Here is a 20,192-nt window from a genome sequence, read left to right as displayed (position 1 = left end):
AGAACGCTCTCGAACCTGCGGATCTCTTCTTGGCTCTTGGGATCACTAGTAGATCAGCATTTTCAGAGCGAACGCTCCGGACCAGAACATAGGGCGAAATTAAATCTAAACGGTATGATGGAGCAAGTCCATGCATGATTTTGTATACTACCAACAGAACCTTAAAATCACATCTTAAGCTAACAGGGAACCAATGCAGGTTAGCTAAAATCGGGGTAATATGATCAAACTTTCTTGTCTTAATCTCATTTAATAAACTTGTTTTATTTCTATTTCAGTTTTCTGCCCAATCGTCTACTTTAATATCGGTTGAGAAACCTATTATTAGTTGTAAAATGTATTTTGATGTGCACCAATAGGATTTTAGAATGAACTTAAAGTACAACACTCTTTTTGTGAAAGCCGGAAATATTGCTCAGGTAGTGATGTTTATCAAATCTCAGGCATCCTAAATTGCGGCTCCAAGTAGCTCTAGTCATGTTAATAACTCATGCTACTAGGCTGCTGGTTAGCCGGTCCAGCTATTGAAGAAAATTTCCGTTTTAATCCAATTTAAGTGAAAATACAACCGAGCAGCATGAAATTGGTTAGAATCAGAATCAAATATATGTCCCAGTGTAGAACATTTTATTTGTAAATGAATTAGTGTGTTTATTCCTATATTTTTTATTTTGTGTTGTAGGAAGTCATTGCCAATCTGTAGAAATGGACGATGGCAAATCCGGCTATCTGGGCTCCAAAGTGGATCTTCGTTGTCGCTTCATCAACAGCTCGCCGCCTGTCAAAATATCACAGGTATTTCATTGCTTTAGATCTTCTTAAAGTCTTTCACAGCTTAATCAAAGCCAGCCACCGATGCAATGCTATTTGCTAATGCTACTGAATATATTGGGTAAATCCAGACCAGGGATTGCCAGAAGAGGATAGAGATGATAGAACAAGGTTTCAATTTTGGTGGGAGCAACATCTTCTTTAAGTCCTTTACGGCTAAAACGAAGCTAGCTATTAAAGAGATGCTATTTGCTAATGCTACTAGCGTTTGAGTTAGCCAAAATATGAGCCACATACAGGCCAGGGACTGCTGGAACAGAAGAGAATAGGCCCCAGACAATATATAATTATCTTTCATTTTGTTGCAGTCACAATCTTTTAACTCTTTAGAGCTAAAGTGAAACTAGCCGCCAATGTGATGCTATTTGGTAATGCTACTAGTGTTTGCATTAGCCAAAATATGAGCCACATACAGGCCGGGGACTGCCGGAACAGAAGATAATAGGCCCCAGAAAATATATAATGATCTTTCATTTTGCTGCGGTCACTATCTTTTAACTCTTTACAGCTAAAGGGGAACTAGCCGCCAATGTGTTGCTATTTGGTAATGCTACTAGGTTTTGCTTTAGCCAAAATATGAGCCAAATACAGGCCGGGGACTGCCGGAACAGAAGAGAATAGGCCCCAGAAAATATATAATGATCTTTCATTTTGTTGCGGTCACTACCTTTTAACTCTTTACAGCTAAAGGGGAACTAGCCGCCAATGTGTTGCTATTTGGTAATGCTACTAGTTTTTGTATTAGCCAAAATATGAGCCAAATACAGGCCAGGGACAGAGAATAGGCCACAGACAATATACAACAATCTTTTAATTTCTTGCAGTTATAATCTTTTAGCTTTTTACAGCTAAAGGGAAACCAGCCGCCAATGTGATGCTATTTGGTAATGCTACTAGCGTTAGCCAGGGACTGCTGGAACAGAAGACAATAGGCCTCAGACAATAAATAATGATCGTTCATTTTCTTGCAGTCACAATCTTTTAGCTCTTTACAGCTCAAGGGAAATTAGCCGCAAATGTGATGCTATTTGGTAATGCTACTGGCGTTTGCGTTAACCAAAATATGAGCCAAATACAGGCCGGGGACTGCTGGAACAGAAGAGAATAGGCCCCAGACAATATATAATTATCTTTCATTTTGTTGCAGTCACAATCTTTTAACTCTTTAGAGCTAAAGTGAAACTAGCCGCCAATGTGATGCTATTTGGTAATGCTACTAGTGTTTGCATTAGCCAAAATATGAGCCACATACAGGCCGGGGACTGCCGGAACAGAAGATAATAGGCCCCAGAAAATATATAATGATCTTTCATTTTGCTGCGGTCACTATCTTTTAACTCTTTACAGCTAAAGGGGAACTAGCCGCCAATGTGTTGCTATTTGGTAATGCTACTAGGTTTTGCTTTAGCCAAAATATGAGCCAAATACAGGCCGGGGACTGCCGGAACAGAAGAGAATAGGCCCCAGAAAATATATAATGATCTTTCATTTTGTTGCGGTCACTACCTTTTAACTCTTTACAGCTAAAGGGGAACTAGCCGCCAATGTGATGCTATTTGGTAATGCTACTAGCGTTAGCCAGGGACTGCTGGAACAGAAGACAATAGGCCTCAGACAATAAATAATGATCGTTCATTTTCTTGCAGTCACAATCTTTTAGCTCTTTACAGCTCAAGGGAAATTAGCCGCAAATGTGATGCTATTTGGTAATGCTACTGGCGTTTGCGTTAGCCAAAATATGAGCCAAATACAGGCCAGGGACTGCTGGAACAGAAGAGAATAGGCCCCAGACAATATATAATGCTCTTTCATTTTCTTGCAGTCACAATCTTTAAGCTTTTTACAGCTAATGGGGAACTAGCCGCCAATGTGTTGCTATTTGATAGTGCTACTAGCGTTTGCGTTAGCCAAAATATGCGCCAAATACAGGCCAGGGACTGCTGGAACAGAATAAAATAGGTCTAGACATGATCTAACCCAATGTTTTTGAACCTTTTTTGAGCCAAGACACATTTCTTTAATTGAAAAAAATCCCTCGGGGAACCCAACCAGTCCGTGCCATTGCATTTACGGTGAAAGTAAATCCAAATAAAATAAGGCTTTTGATAGACCGCACAGGCACACAAATTGGATAATTAAATTAATTACTATGCCGCAGTACAGTGGTTTAAAAAGACTGATCTAACCAACTTTTATTTACTTGAGATCAGGATCGTATGGTTCTATACAGCTGAAAGGAAACTAGCAGCCAATGTGAGGCTATTTGCTACCAATGCTAGTAGCTGCATTATCCAAAATATGAGCTAAATCCTGGCCAGGGAATACCAGAACAGAATAGAATCGTTTCCAGATGATCTCTATGAATTTTTTCCGGATCACACTCTTGTTGAAGTCCATCACAATTTTATATCGTCAGATCGCGGGAAGAAAATAAATAAGATAAAAAGAAATGAGCATGTCTTTCCCACATCCTCAAAATACAGAAAGTAATCAACACAGCCCAGTAGATCATTGACTGCTCTCTGCTCAGTCGAGAGAACATTGCTGATTTACAATACCGCAGCAGAGCCATCAACATTATAAAAGACTCCTCTCATCCCGGCCACCACCTATTTGACCTGTTGCCCTCTGGAAGGTGCTACAAAACAAAGACTAACAGGCTCAGAGGCAGTTTCTTCCCCAGGGCCATCACCACCTTAAACAAGCGCTCAAAAATGTGAAAATATATAAAATCTTTCGACGTATTTTGGTGTTTTTGTTGCTGCTATTGTTATTTCACTACTTTTACGATGCACTATTGCATTATTCAGGCATGACATATTCTCACCTTTAGCAGAAATTCACCATTTTGAAGTAAAAAGGGAGACCTATGTGAATTGTGTAGATGCGAGGAGAAAACATTTCGAGGTGCAGTCAATCAAGCGTTTCAGGTGGTGCGTTTGAATTAAAATCAGTGTAGTTCACTCAGGCAGGAGTACTGTATTTAATCGTTTCTAACTCGCATCAGATTTGATCGTATTATTCATGGTTCACGAATCCCTTAACCACCAGAGTCATAGGAGCACTTCCTGTGGTGTGTCTTGGGCAAGTACAGCCTGGCGGGGTCCATACCTCTCCAGGCTGTTTTTTGGGGGGTAGGGGTTTGTATCTCTCTGTTTATCCCCTCTCTCTATTTTCTCCCTTTCTTTGCCTCTTTATGTCCCTTTTCCTTTCCTTCTCTCCCTGTCGCTATTTTTCTCTATCGTTCTCTTTTTTTCTCTATTTGCCTCTTTTTCTTCTTTTCTCGCATTCTTTTTTCTCTTCTCTATTTCCTACTCTTTATCTCTCTTTTGCTTTGTCTCTTTTTCTATTTCTCTGTCTCTCTCCCTTTTCCTCTCTTTCTCGTTTTTTCTTCTCTTTTTCTCAATATCTCTTCTTTCATTTTCTTCCTCTTTCTTTCTCATTTTCTCTCTTTCGCGGTTTCCACTTCCTTTCTCTGTATCTCTTTTTCTCTGTTTCACTGTTTTCCCCCTTTCTCTCTTTCCTCCCTTTCTTTGCCTCTTTCCCTTCCTTTTCCACCCCCTCTCTCCCTTTCTCCATTTTCTCTATCTTTTTCTATTTGCCTCTTTTTCTTCTTTTCTCGCATTCTTTTTTCTCTTCTCTATTTCCTACTCTTTATCTCTCTTTTGATTTCTCTCTTTTTCTTTTTCTCTGTCTCTCTCTCCCTTTTCCTCTCTTTCTCATTTTTTCTTCTCTTTTTCTCAATATCTGTTCTTTGTTTTTCCTCCTCTTTCTTTCTTGTTTTCTCTCTTTCGCGGTTTCCACTTCCTTTCTCTGTATCTCTCTTTTTCTCTGTTTCTCTCTATTTTCTCCCTCTCTCTCTCTTTGTCTCTTATCTCCGAGTCTGGCCCCCAGAGTTGTTTCTACCACGTGGCCCCCGAGCTTAAATGAGTTTGACGCCCCCGCCATAATTGTGAATTTCCCTACGGGGATGACTAAAGTATCTATCTATCTATCTATCTATCTATCTATCTATCTATCTATCTATAATGAATCAAGATCTCAGTGGCCGTGGAAAGCGTCCTCACACTTAAATGTATTTCAATTAATTCATCTGGAATTTTTCATCCGATGACACCGTAAGGTAACCTGGCAGAAGCTGGTGAACGGCTCCAAGCAGAACATGGCCATCGCCAACCCGTCTCTGGGGGTTTCGGTGGCCCCGCCCTACAAGGACCGGGTCACCTTCAAGAACGGGGCGGTGAGGAGGCGGACGCCCTCCTTGGAAGACACAACCATCACTTTGTCCTCGCTCCGTCTTTCCGACGAAGCCACCTACATCTGCGAGTACACCACCTTCCCCGCCGGGAACCGGGAGAACAAGGTCAACCTGACCGTATACGGTAAGACGTTAGATTTCGCCTTTGACGTCCGTACCCGTCCGTGGCACTTACCTACTTTATGAAGGGGTAACAAACGTCAATTTCAAATTTTCCAGGCTATAAGGAGCATCTAAAAAACCCCAATTCGCCAGAAAGTACACCTGAGAACCCAGTGTACCTCATAAACCAAAATATACAGTGTATAGTATAGGAAATTCATACAGTATTTGTACAGTTTTCACTCACAAAGATCATCAAACCCATTTTAAATAACACAGAGACAATCCAAGGAAACACAAAATGGAGTTTTAAAATGTTGATTCCATTTTCTAAGGCACGAAAAAAAAAAATCCTGGCCCTATGTGAAAAAGTACTTGCCCCCTAAAACTTATAGCGATTTGGGACACCTTTGGCAGTGATAACAGAAATCAAACATTTATGATAATTGGTAATGAGGCTTTCAAATTTAGGCCCATTCTTCTTTGCAAAATTGGTTTTCTAGCATGGACTGCCCGTTTAAGGATCGTTGTCCTCCTGTATGATCCAAGAGCGCTTGAGTTTGAAGGTAATAACTGATGTCAGGACGTTCTCCTTCAGGATCTTCTGGTAAACACCAGAATTCATTATTCTGTCAACCACAGCAAGTTGTCCTGATCCTTTCCCAGACCCTGACACTGCCACCACCATCCTTTTTTGGTGGCATCCTGTTCTTTTTTGTCAAATTTTGTGCCATTTTGACGCCAGATGTAACAGGAAGCAAACCATCCAAAAAGTTTTTGACTCATCCGTCCGTCCACGTAATGCTTGTCTATAAGTCTTGAGGATAATCAAGATGCTTTTGGCAAATGTGAGACAACTCTTTTGTAGTTTTGTGACAGCAGTGGTTTTAGCCACTTGCTATTTCACAAAGGAACAGGTAGTTTTTTTTCTTTTGCCTTAATAAATGGAATCACAATTTCAAAACTGCATTTTGTATTTTCTTGGATTGTCTCTGTGTGATATTAAAACTGAAACCTTTGTGAGTGATATCTATGCAAAAGACACAGAAATCGGGAAGGGAGTAAATACTTTTTCACGGCTCTGTACAAATACTGCATGAATTTCCTAGCTTACATACGCACCTTTTTCCTTGTGAGACTCAATAATCGTAACTGGTTCAAACTTGATATCGTGCGTGTCAAGGATAAAACTCGACATTGTATCAAAATGAAGAAAAGAACACACAGATTAGGTTTTTGATAGCCTTTCCATCGGAGGCGCCTGCTTCCAAAATCGGCTAAGGAAGGAATAACATTCCGCCTACGGCTAGTCTCATTTATCGGAAAACACAAGAATGAAACAACACATCTGATTGGTTTAAACAAGATTACATGAACACGGGAAATAAATCTGATTGGTTTGGGAATCACATGTTTAAATGCAGTGTATAATGTTGGTCGCTAGATGACGTGCGAGTAAAATAAATGAGCAATAAGGATAGTGAAACTTTGTAACACAATGGGTTTCTGTAAGAAGAAAAGAATGTAGGGAGGCAAGCTCTTGAGCAAACTTCCCGTCAATAAAGTGAAGGCCATCTTGATTAATAGTTAACGGGCCCCAAGAGGATACAATTGTTGCAAGAATACAAACAGGACCTGGATATAATCTTTGGCTTCGTTAAGCCACTTTTGAGGATAACATCATACAAAGCCACATTCAAACTATAATCAAACTACAATTTCCCTTACAGTGTGCAAAAGTACTTTTAAGACGCCAGGCAAGGAGCTCAAGTTTTCTAACTAATATCTGAAAGGCCTTAATCTGACACGGTGCCAGAAACACTGATTTGCATAGTACATTCTGATAGGTTAAACAGTTTCTCCACTTCTTCACCAATGCTTCAATAACGTTCCGAAAGACGGAAACAGAAAACAGGCCGTCTTTCAACAAAATACTATACAAACTTTTCTGTTTACACATGCATATTAAACCAAGGTTATTGATGCACAGAAGAAAAAGTGGAGGGACTGTTTAAACTATCAAAATCCACTATGCAAATCACTGTTTCTGGCACAATAAATATAGTCTAATGAGATACGCTGAAATGCCTTTTTGTGTGTCATCTGTACCACTGATGGTCTAATGATAAAATGTCGGCGCCCTTACCTTTGTGATCTGGGTTTGATTCCTGATTTTTATCAGCGAAATACTTACTGACTGATTAATCAAGCATATGAAGATACCTTGAATAAACACAGTATTTCCTACGCTAGTCTCCCTTGAATGCGTCTTATAGTCCGGCTTACCTTATGTGTAAAAACATGAAAAAAATACTATTTTGGAAGGTACACTTTATAAGTGGAAGATTCAGTACTCATAGGGATAGATATTCCCTGAGAAACTATTTACAGGCATTACTCTGGCATCATTTTGACAAAATATCAAATCTCCTTTGAAAACACTTGAACTGAGTCAACAAAGCCCTTTTTCATCTCCAGCCTTAATGTCAATTTTTGTTGTTGTATGGTTTAGTTCGTCCGACCACTCAGATGAGTCTGTCCACGCCAACGTTGGTTGCTCGGGCGTCCAACCTGAAAACGCCGGTAGCCTCGTGCGTCTCCGCCAACGGAAAACCGGCCGGTGTCATAAGGTTTTTTTTTCGCTATTCCCAGATCGTTAGTTCACCATAATCAGCAGCTAGTTAGCTTGTTTTTGCCATCCCATTGATAGGTGGGAGACAAGGGTGCCAGGCGAAGTGAGCACCCGAGAGTACCGAAACTCGGACGGCACCTTCACCATCCAGAGCGACTACATCTTGGTGCCTAGCCGCGAAACGCACAAGGAGACGCTAACCTGCGTCACTTCCTACAACGAGGAGATCTTCACCGATAGCGTCACACTCGATATTCAGTGTAAGTTTCTATATTTATTTTTGGGACTTATTAGAACATGTACGACCATTTTCGTCTCGTGTTTGGAAGAAAAAAAAGGTAATTTTAGGACATTTATTTATTAAACATTTGTCACGACCAGGACAGGAAACAGGGAGCAGAACCCACTCGCGTAACGTTACTCACAGTTTATTGGGGAGAAGAGGAATGAGCGCACACTCGATCCGGGGATCGTTGGTCGCGGAAGTAGATTGATCGGAACGAGGAAGTGGTCAAAATCAAACAGATCGGGGCGAGAACAAAACAGGAGCAAAACACAGGCAAAAACGGAGATTCACAGGGCTTAGCAAAACAAGAGCAGACAGAGTTTAGCAGGAGTTTCGCAGACGCTCCGACCCCAGGCAACTGACAAGACAGCGTTTAAGTAGTCAGGGAGCAATCTGTCAACACGTTTCAGCTGGTGTCCATGGGCGGGGCCAATTGGGCGCCGTGGCAACTGTGACAGAACCTGGCGCCACATGGCGGGGACCAATTGGGCGCCATGGCAACCGTGACAGAAAAGTAACACAGTTGGAATCTGACTGTTTCATTAAAGCATCTCAAGGACCCGTGGCGTGATGATGCAATGCGATTTCTGCCCATTACTCTGAATGTCAAAGTGAAGAAATTTAATGAAAGACAAGAAAATGGCAAGGGCCACCAATTGGGCACCATGGCAACCGTGACAACTTTAGGTAATAATGCAAAAGAAACGAGCGTTAGCATCTATCGAGTGAGTCTACTTTACTCACGTTTAAGGTCCAGGACACTGGCATGAGCTGCTAAATTACTTAGCATTAACTGCATTAAGTGTAGCTAAAGCTAAGCTAGCCGGTAGTGGATTAATAGCAAAAGTACGCACTACCGATGGAAAAGAATAGCATAGGCCCAAGACATTGTATAACAATTTTCAATTTTCTTGAGATAAAAAGTACTTTACGACTAAACCGAGATAGCTACCCACGCTGCTAGCGAGCTGTCAGCGAAAATATGAGCAAAATCCAGACCACGTACTGCCTGAACAGACTCGAAGAAAGCATGATTTTTCTGAGATCACCATCTTCTTACAGCTAAAACGAAGCTAGCCACTGAAGCACAGGTGTCAAACAGGCGGCCCGCGGGCCAAATTAGGCCCACTAAGGGATAGAATCCGGCCCGCGAGACAACACTCAGAGAAGCGCAAGAGAAAATAAGCTGCAGGTTGAAATATGTCAAATAGATGTTGCCAAAGCCAGGTGCCTCTCACAAAGACACTGTACTTGTATTTGTTGTATTTTTTCTCTCTCTCTCTCTCTCTCTCTCTCTCTCTCTCTCTCTCTCTCTCTCTCTCTCTCTCTCTCTTTCTCTCTATCTATCTATCTTTCTTTTCCACCCCTTTTCTCCCACTCTGTCTCTGTCTCTTTCACTCTCTGTGTCTCTCTTTCTTTCTCTCTGTGTTTTTTAACCTCTTTTGCCCTAACTTCCTATTTTCCTTTTCCCTCTTTTCTCTTTCTCTCTTCATACCCTTCGCACTTTCTTTTCTCTTTTCTCTCCTTCTGTCTTTCTATTTCTCTTTGGATTTCTTTCTTCCTCTCCCTTTCTTTTCCCCCTCTCGCACGACTTTTTATCTTTTGTTTCTCACGCTCTCTCCCTATCTCTCTTTTTCTTTTTTTGTCCTGCGCTCTCTCCTTTTCCCTCCCTCTTTCTCTTGTGTGGGGCCCAAGTTAAAATGAGTTTGACACCCCTGCACTAAAGTGATGATATCTGCTCATGCTGCTAGCGACTGTATTAGCACAAATATGAGCAAAATCCAGGTCAGGGACTGCCAGAAGAGAATACAATAGGTACCAGACATGATCTAACAGTCGTTCATTTTTGTTGTATTTATATTAAATCATGATTGATAACCACAAAAAAACAAAAGAAAAACCTTTAGTATTAAAATTAAAAAAATAACCCTGGAAAGTAGAAGAATTGCAGCATTTAGTTTTTCTTGCATTCATTACATCAAATGAGAGCTACCAATAAACTCTCAGCAGAGATTGTATTTATGTAGAGATGCTTCACTCTGTCGGGAAAACTTGTCTAGGGACAATAGTCAACAGTTATATATTTATATCGTCAATTTTTGTCAGCAATCTCGACTAATTGTTGCATCCCTATTCCAGATGAACCCGACGTTCTGGTAGACGGCTACGACGGGAACTGGTACCTGAACCGAGAGAACGTCCAACTGAGCTGCCAAGCCGACGCTAACCCGGCTGTTTCCCTCTACCAGTGGAAATTGTGAGTGAAAGAAAAGGTTAATTTTGGAAAAACCTCTGAAAATTTGTGATAAATTTGGTTCAGGATCAATGGGTCGATACCGGGCAGCGCCGAGATAAGCGACAACGTCCTGATGTTTAAAGGTCCGGTGACTTACGACCTGCAGGGCACTTACGTGTGCGACGCCACCAACAGTATCGGGACGCGATCGGGTTTCGTGGAGGTTAGCGTTATAGGTGAGACGCCGTTTTGTGTTACAGCAAAGGTTTACTTTCATACGTAACAGCTACTATTTTTTATGGGTTGTTTTAGCTAATAAGTTTAGGATTGGCATCATTTTGACAAAAAACTCAAATCTCCTTCCTACTCACTTGAGCTGAGTCAACAAAGCCTTCTTTCATCTCCAGCCATTTTATTCCAGAACTCACCGCCTTTTGCTTTGCATCACAATAAAGTGTATTAAGGTTTACATTTAAAAAACGAAAATGGATTTTGACACCCTTTGCATTTCCTTTCCAGACAAACCGCTGCCGCAGATCGCGACTGGTGATGTCATCAGCGTGGTGGCCTTATTGTTGGCGGCCGGAGTGCTAATGGGAATTACCATCACGGTGCTCGTGCTCAAGATCAGGAGCAGAAAAGAGCACGGCTCGTATGTACTTGCTTATTTTTACCAGGTCAAGTCAAATAAAGACAGACCTGAAGCCGAGAGTTGTCATACATATTCAGTCATCCCTCGATTTCTTTCTGGGGTAATGTTCTAAAAAGATCCCTGTGATAGTCAAAACCAGCATAGTATAAACCTTTATTTGTTTAATTATTTATTAAATAGTCTATTGTACATTAAAACCAAAGAACAAACACAATTTTCAGGCTCAAGTATTTCTTTGACAATAAAAGTACTGTGCTTTATAAATGTTTTCTTTTTACAAATAGAATAGAATAGAATAACCTTTGTTGTTATTGTTACAACATGGGATATATTGTGTCAACGAAATTGGACGTGGTACTCCAGGTCCACATTTTACAGTGAGGATAAGGAAAACAAAGAGATAAAGTAACAAAGACGATGTTTTAACTGTCTTTGTTGTATAGGCTTTGTTTCCTTCAGAGGGGGGGTGAATGAGGGGGTGAGGGACAGACAGAGATGGGCGGATCCAACTAGATGTATGATCTTACTGTACACACGGTCCAGTGTTTTTTCCCTAATTGCTCAGTTGAATGGATTTGGGAAGTACAGTCCTTAAACATGCCCGATTAAATCTTATATAACTTGATAATAAATGAATAAATTAAATAACAGCTGAATCGTCAAATTGTAATTTTAAAAATGAACTTGCCGCTTCATTGCACTACTACATCGAGGACACTATCCACTTTTCTTCAAATGATATTTTGTTGCCATCATGCGGAGTTAGGTAAATCTGCATTTACTTTCTGGCAGGCAACCCAAAAGTTTAAAGGTGTTGTCTGCAACTTGAAATTTCGATACTCTCTACCGCCATCTCCTGGCTTAAAGTCATGATTGCATATGCATCAGCTTAATCCTCAAGTACTAATGAACTCTTCTTTTTTTTTTATCTTTTTGGGGTTTGGATTTGAAAAGGGGTTTTCTTACTTTTACCATTTTCAGGCTACACTAACAAAAAAAAAACAGGAACGAGCATAAAATCACTCTCCAGCCCTCCTCCCTTCTTTACTTCCTAATGTGTTGCGAGTCCTGGAACTGCGGTTTTAAGGGTAAGATACAAACAGATAGGCGCGGTGGAAAAAAATATACATAGGCTTTTTGAACTCAATTGTTGACACAAGCTTAATAGAGAAAACATTTTACTTTCAACTTTTTAGAGACGCCAACGCACCACACCTTTAAAGAGCCATTTTAGACAAAAGAAAATTATGTCTGAAGCCTCAAAACATGAAAATCCTTATATTAGCCTTACAAGGAAGGAAACAGATGCTATATCTACCTTTATTCATTGGAAAACATTAAGAATGTGTCCTGTTGGCCCCTTCTTCACAAACCATAGATTTTTCCATCATAAAACATTTTTGAAAAAGCGCCATGGAGCCACTAGGGAGCGCCAAAGAGCCGGATGTGGCTCCAGAGCGAGTTTAGCGGGTCGGAAGTCAAGTCAAGTCATTTTTATTTGTATAGCCCTTAATCACAAAGAGTCTAAAAAGGCTTCACATGTTATTACATAGACTATTTTTTCAGTCTATTATTACACCATCCCCTGATCTGGAACCAACATGAGGGCAAGGAAAAACTCAAAAACCTCAACATAAGGAAAATGAAGAAACCTTGAGAAGGGACCGCACATGTGGCATCCCCCTTTCAGGATTACCAGACAGCAAAGGATGTTGCAATCACAAATAATACAGAGATATTGTCCACGAAAAGTATCGGTTATTCATATGCTATAAGTCCAACTTTTGTCGGTGATGGAAAGCATCTTCCTCCACCTATTGTGTTTTTAGATATGATGTCTTTTAGAGAAACTTGAAATTGGAAAAAGATTTATGCATACACATTGTACATTCATCAAGTTGTTTTACAACTCAGACCGCAACGTCACTGATGCATAGGTGAACACAACTAGAAAACGGGCGTGGCGATTGTTCAGCCAATCAGAATGTAGAATACGATGCACGATGAAAATCTGCAAAGTAGCAAAACCGCCATAAATAAACTGTGATACAGCAAGGGATTACTATATAAGTGGAGCGGTAATTCTTATAATTTAACAATTGTGGCAGAATTATCACATTATGAATATTAAGAATACAGTAAGTATGTATTACTGTGCTGAGTAGATTCTGAGTGAGGCATGCAATTCTTTTGCCTCAAGGCAGAGGGAGATAGTGAGGCCAAAGTATCTGCTTTGGTGTGTACTCAAACCCCAAAAAATTACTGATAGTCCTAGCAACCTGACAGCAAGTCAAACCATAGTCATTTTTTACCTTGATACTGATGCTTTAATTTAAAAAGAGCAGTGCATTGACTTCATTTATTAGACAATAAAACACCTTTTTTAATGCTAGACTTTCTATATTGCTGTTTTGTTCTCCAAATCCAATGAGGATCGAGATGTAGCTTCATTTATTTAAAAAAATACAACTGTCACGTCACTGGTTTGGATCCGCAATCAGTTTTTTTCTGATGTATTCTTATAAATGAATTAATCCAAAACGTTTTTCTGTCTTTCATGTTTCGTTCAGAGATGACTCTGCAACCAGGAAACTGTCTCAGCCAATCCGCAAAAGACCCATGGAAGATATTCAGGTGTGCATCTTCAAACTATAGGGGAAAAAATTCTGCCATGTGTAGAAGTAAATGAATACATAAATAGCTACAAATGCTTAAGACATAATTAAATCACAAATATGACATGAATACAATGAATTCATAAGTTTATTCATTTTGTCATATATGTAATCATGTATTTTCTCGTGTGTTTTGTTGTGTATTTGGTCACGTGTTTTGTCACCCCAAAAAATATTTGAATAAGGAGGCATGAGCTTTTCACCTATTGCTAGATAGATGTAGAAGCCGATTTGTTCATCTCAGATCAACCAATAGGTGAAAAGCTCATAGTACTGGGCCGCCCGCTAATTTGAATAACATCTTGTTGTGAGGAATATATAATAATAATAATAATAATAAATATATATATATATATATATATATATATATATATCTCATCTCATCATCTCATCAGCTGCACCGCTTATCCTCAGTAGGGTCGCGGTGGTAGTGGAGCCCATCCCAGCAATCATCGGGCAGTGGGCAGGGGACACCCTGAACTGGTTGCCGGCCAGTCGCAGGGCACACAGGGACAGACAACTCGCTCGCCCATTCACACCTAGGGACAATTTGGACCGGCCAATCCACCTGAAATGCATGTCTTTGGAATGTGGGAGGAAACCGGAGTGCCTGGAGGAAACCCACGCAAGCACGGGGAGAACATACAAACTCCGCACAGTAGGTCCGGTAGCTGGATTTGAACCCACACAGGAGGTTCCCAAGAACTTAGAACTGTACCGCACATATATATATATATATATATATATACATATATATATATATCTCCCACTTGGAAATCACGGAGGGGACTGAAATTTTTACTGTAGTTGCATGTCTACTGTGAGAGATAAACTAAAAAGAAAAATCCAGAAATCACAATCAATCCTGATTTTTTTAACGACATGGAATAATACATAACATATGCCACAAAATAGACAAAAGACTCACCAAAGTACATGAAAAAAATATATGATAATACCCAACCAAAAAAAAACCATGACAAAATACACAATATGATACACGAGATAATAGACTACAAAATACACAACGAATGAAAAACCATGACAAAATACACGACAAAATAAATACCAGAATAAATAAACAACTGAATACATGACATAATACGCTACAAGATAAATACATGAAATTATCCACTACAAAATACCCAAACAAAGAAAAACCATGACAAAATACACAACCAATGAGATAATACACAATAAAATACACAAAGAAAAAAAAAACCATAACAAAATACACGATGAAATACACAGACCACAGATTATTGCAAATTACAGACTATTATTACACCATCCCCTGATCTAAAACCGACATGAGGGCAAGGAAAAACTCAAAAACCTCAACATGAGGAAAATGCATGTCATATATTTAGGTATAAAATCTTTTTTTAATGGTTTGATTTATTTTTATGGCATATATTTTTAGCTATTTGTGTGTTTCTACATTTATTTGCACATATAGAAGGATCGCACCTCCATATAAAAGTCGTATGGGCGGACAATACAAAAATCCCACGCTAGCACTAACGGACTAATGCAAATGTTCCCGCAGCATTCGGGTCGCTTCTACGAGGAGCTCCCCAACACGGCCGACTACGTGAGCTACCGACTGGCCTGCAACAAGGAGGACTACCCGGAGCCGTACTCGCCCCCCATCAACCCGCCCCTGTCCTACCTTCCCCAGCATCCCTACCATTCCCCACAAGCCACTACCAGCAGCAGCAGCACCAGCTCCTCTAAGAACACCTTCTCGCCGCCCTCGCATTCCACCAGCGCCATCTTCAAGTACCCTTCGGTGTCCCCTCCTCCCCCGGGGACCTACAAGTTCCCCAAAGAGCAGTACGTTTGAAGGGACAAACCTTTTCCCGGGACCCAAAAACTCTACTTGGACTTGGGTCCGTAAGGCGGCTCTAGGACTTTTCGGGATTTATTTTTCATTCTGTTATTTGATTTTATGATTTATTATTAGGGAAAGGGAATCATATAACCTCTTAAAAAGGGAACAAATATTTGTCATTTTTCGTGCGGCTCACCAGCTTTCATCGAACCTTTTGTAAAAAAAAAAAAAAAAAAAAAAAAAGAGATAAAGAGATACATTCCAGTTTTTGTCAAAAGGGTCCTAAACCTGTCAAGTTTAATTGTTTTTGTAAGGGTTTTCCTATAAAGGGAAACACACTTTGTATTACAATGAAGCTTGTCGGTCGGGAACGCCTGCTTTACAGTTATCGAATTAACCAAGAGAGGACGCCAGAGGTCCCCCACAAGAATTGCCTTTTCAGCTTGGTCTTAAATGTAAAATGTTGGATCCATCTCTTATTCGTCTCAAATTCTCAATTCCTTCTGAAGTAAAAGTAGCGTTCAAATTATGATTTCTGGCAGTGATGGTGTACACACATGAAATTCCTTTATGAATTATGATTGAATTACAACCAGTCATGTTTCTGTAAACGATTCATGAAAATGGTGATTTATGACCGAAACCATTTGCATTCCTGAAATTCATAACATTCCAAAAAAGTATTTATGAACTATGATTGATTTATGACCTACCCTTGCTATGTGAATGATTTATGAAAATTATGATTGATGGCCACAGTTTGTACTGCTAAAATTATTTTAGGAATTATGACTTGATATATGATCTGTATTACATATGTGAAGGAGTTATGTAAATAGTAATTTATGGCAGTAATTATGTGTTTTCCTGCAATGTCTTTATAAATTAGGATTGATTTATGACCTGTATTATATATGAGAATGAGTTATGAAAATTTGGAGTTTGCCCAAACCATTTGTATTCCTGAAATTCCTTTATGAATTGTGATTGATTTATGATCCATATTATTTAGTTGAACAAGTTTATAACAATTGTAATTTTGGACCAAAATAATGTGCATTCCTTAAATTCCTTTAGGAATAATGACCAATTTATGTTCCGTATTATGTATGTAAAGGAGTTGTGAAACATATGATTTATGATCATAAAGAGGTGCATTCCTGAAGTATATTTGAGTTATCATTTATGTATGACATATATATTCATATTTAGGTGAATGTGTTAAGAAAATTATGATATATGCCCAAAATGATTTGCAATCTGTAAAGTCCTTTATGAATTGTAACGTATTTAGGATCTGTTTTATGTGAATGGGTTATGAAAATTAAGATTTATGATCACAATAATGTGCATTCCTGACATCTCTTTATGAATTATGATTTATTTATGATTTGTCATATTTATCCATGCCGCAGGATATTAAAGCCCCACCCTTCATAAGATTTACAATTTCAATCTGAAATGTCAATAATGCAATGAACTCATTTCTATTTTATCAATTCATAATTGCAGACATATATCATAATTCATTAAAGAATTTCAAAAAATTATAGGCATTTCAGTAATGCATGTGTTTACATTCATAAATCTTATTACCAATAACTCATTTGCATGAACATGACGGGGTCATAGATAATTCATAAAGGAATTTCAGGAATGCTAGGAAAACCAAGAATGCATTAACCATGTTAATAATCCTCAGTATCATAATGCTTTTCTATAAATGTGATGAATCCTAAACCAATCCTAATTTATCAATGTGTTTCAGGAATATCACGCAATTCGGGAAGTCATACTATTGCAGTCATAAATCACAATTTTATCTTTTACTCATTCTCATAAACATGATGGGTCATAAATCATAAGGGAGTTTTAGGAATGCTAAGAATGCAATAACCTTGTTGATAAATCCTAGTTTCATAATGCTTTCGTATACAAGGAATGGGTCCTAAACCAATCATAATTCATCAAGGGATTTGAGGAATGTTAGGCATTTTGGGAAGGCATATCATTGCAGTCATAAATCATAATTTCATAACTCATATTTATGACAAGTCATAAATCATAAAGGAATGTCAAGAAGGAATATAACTACAGATGTCAATCTTCAGTTTCATTGTTCTTTGACAGTTTTGACAGCTGATGGATTGTAAACAAAATTTGACAGGACTTGACTTGATTTATAATGCTTTTGTATAAATGTGACAGGTCTTAAACCAATCATAATTAGTCAAGGCATTTTAGGGATGTAAGTCATTTTGGGAAGGCATTGTGGTTGTAAATCATAATTTCATAACTCATTTGCATAAATATGAAGGGTTATAAATCAGAGGGATTTCGGAAATTTTAGGAAAACTTATAATTGCAGACATCAATCTTCATTTTCATTGTTCTTTCGAGTTTTATGACAGGTGATGGATTATAAAACAAAACTTGACAGGTTTAGGACCCTTCTGACGAACGCTTCATTGCTATACTCCGTCTCTCTAAAAACAAAATTGATGTGGAATATCACAACTGTAAATCCTAACAGTCTTCACCTTTTCTGTTTATTGTGTTTGTATTTTGACAAGATATTTTTATTGAAATTTGTGTTTCTAGTTTGAGTATCATTGAAATCACAATTTGTAGAATTTCAATTAAAAAATAATAATAAGAGACTTCCTGGTTGTAGGTTCATGTAGAAGATTTATGATCACAAGTATTTTTTTTGCAGAATTTGTATTTATTCAGCATTCACTTGAGCCCAAATGCTGTGAATGTATTCATTACAGATAAGTGGCCTACATTCATTTGAGAGCTACTTCTCAGTTTACCTGCAAAGTAATACAACGTGGTAGTGTCTCCTCTCTACCTCTTCATCATGTGCGTGAGGCATCGGAGAGCTCAGACAAGATATAATTTGAAGCATTTATGTTCCTCTGTAGAAAATATTTTGTTTTTCTATAAAAGTAGTAACACGACCTGGTTGTATCTCCTCTCTTCCTCTTGGTAATGTGTGCGAGGCACTGGAGAGCTTAGCTTGTTAGAAAGATTCAAAGCATTTATGATCCTCATTACAATATATTATGATTTTTTTTAACGGAAGTAGTCGCAAAATTTGTTCATGTCTCCTCTCTACCTCCCTGTAAGTCTCATGTTTTTTCTATTCAGGCAGTAGCACAACTTGGTCGTGCCTCCTCTCTAGCTCTTCATAATATGCATGAGGCATCGGAACGCTCGGCCAAGATAAGATTTGAAGCATTTATGTTCCTTAGTAGAAAATATTTTGATTTTCTATAAAAGTAGTAGCACGACTTGGTTGTGTCTTCTCTCTACTTCTTGGTAATGTGTGCGAGGCACTGGAGAGCTTGGCTTGTTAGAAAGATTCGAAGCATTTATGATGTTCATTACAATATATTAGAATTTTCTATCGAAGTAGTCGCACAACTTGTCTCCTCTCTACCTCTTCGTTATTCAAATATATTTGTATCTTCTAATAGAGAAGTACAATTTGCTCGTGTCTCCTCTCTACCTTCCTGAAATTCTAACATGTTTTTATTTTCTATCAAAGTAGTAGCACAACTTGGTCGTGCCTCCTCTCTAGCTCTTCATAATTTGCATAAGTCATCGGAACGCTCGCCCAAGATAACATTTGAAGCATTTATGTTCCTCAGTAGAAAATATTTTGATTTTCTATAAAAGTAGAAGCACAACTTGGTTGTGTCTCCTCTCTACCTCTTGGTAATGTGTGTGAGGCACTGGAGAGCTTGGCTTGTTACAAAGATTTTAAGCATTTATGATCCTCATTACAATATATTATGATTTTTTTATGGAAGTAGTCGCAGAATTTGTTCATGTCTCCTCTCTATCTCCCTGTAAGTCTAATATGTTTTTTTCTATTTAAGCAGTAGCACAACTTGGTCGTGCCTCCTCTCTAGCTCTTCATAATATACATGAGGCATCGGAACGCTCGGCCAAGATAAGATTTAAAGCATTTATATAAAAGTAGTAGGACAATTTGTTCATATCTCCTCTCGACCTCCCAGCAATTCTAATATCCTTTGATTTTCTATTAAAGTAGTAGCACAAATTTCGTCATGTCTCCTCTCGAACTCTTCATAATGTGCATGAGGCATCGAAGAGCTCGGCCAAGATAAGATGTGAAGCATTTATTCTTCTCATTCGAAAATATTTTGATCCTCGATAAAAGTAGTAGCTCGACCTGGTTGTGTCTCCTCTCTACCTTGGCTTGTTAGAAAGATTCTAAGCATTTATGATCCTCATTAGAATATATTACGCATAATCAAAATGTATTCTATTTAATGATGATACTAGAATATTAGGCCAGGGTGCATAGAACACAATTCACCTTAAATCAGCATGAAAAGCAAGGGTTTGTTTTGTTTTGTTTCCCTTTATGAAAAAATCTGTCCTAATCCAAATTTGATCAACTGCAGTTACTCTTTGACCTCTAAAACCGAAATCTCCCTAACGTATTTGAAAAAATGATTAAAGTTGAGGGCAAGTGATCTCATACAGCGGATTATCGTCTGGTTTTGATCTTCGTTTGCGAAACAAAAAGAGCACAATCAAACCAAACATAGAAATCTGCCTCTAATCCCAAAGTACGCAGACTTTTTTGTGCAAGGGTGCCGTGTCGGCCATTTTGCATAATGGATGAGCGCAAAGTATCAATCGTGTCAT

At 38.8% G+C, this 20,192-nt stretch overlaps 1 protein-coding gene across 1 annotated transcript in view; it reads left to right on the top strand.

Moving 5' to 3' along the window:
• The window catches only part of nectin1a (nectin cell adhesion molecule 1a), a 33,715-nt gene extending 15,549 nt beyond the window's left edge, over positions 1 to 18,166 (top strand). The window contains exons 2-10 of the mRNA XM_088321346.1: positions 683 to 795; positions 4,955 to 5,213; positions 7,704 to 7,821; positions 7,902 to 8,083; positions 10,249 to 10,366; positions 10,430 to 10,581; positions 10,865 to 10,997; positions 13,568 to 13,631; positions 15,222 to 18,166. Of these exons, the coding sequence (XP_088177472.1) occupies positions 683 to 795; positions 4,955 to 5,213; positions 7,704 to 7,821; positions 7,902 to 8,083; positions 10,249 to 10,366; positions 10,430 to 10,581; positions 10,865 to 10,997; positions 13,568 to 13,631; positions 15,222 to 15,518 (1,436 nt within the window). The 3' untranslated portion in view covers positions 15,519 to 18,166. The remainder of the gene's footprint in view (positions 1 to 682; positions 796 to 4,954; positions 5,214 to 7,703; positions 7,822 to 7,901; positions 8,084 to 10,248; positions 10,367 to 10,429; positions 10,582 to 10,864; positions 10,998 to 13,567; positions 13,632 to 15,221) is intronic.
• Positions 18,167 to 20,192: the final 2,026 nt, after the last annotated feature.

The sequence above is a fragment of the Urocampus carinirostris genome, chromosome 17 (assembly GCF_059441175.1).
Source record: "Urocampus carinirostris isolate Australia breed hairy pipefish chromosome 17, RoL_Ucar_1.0, whole genome shotgun sequence".
Taxonomy (NCBI): Eukaryota; Metazoa; Chordata; class Actinopteri; order Syngnathiformes; family Syngnathidae; genus Urocampus; species Urocampus carinirostris.
The sequence above is the reverse complement of the archived record's forward strand: the minus strand, read 5'-3'. Positions and strand labels throughout refer to the sequence as shown.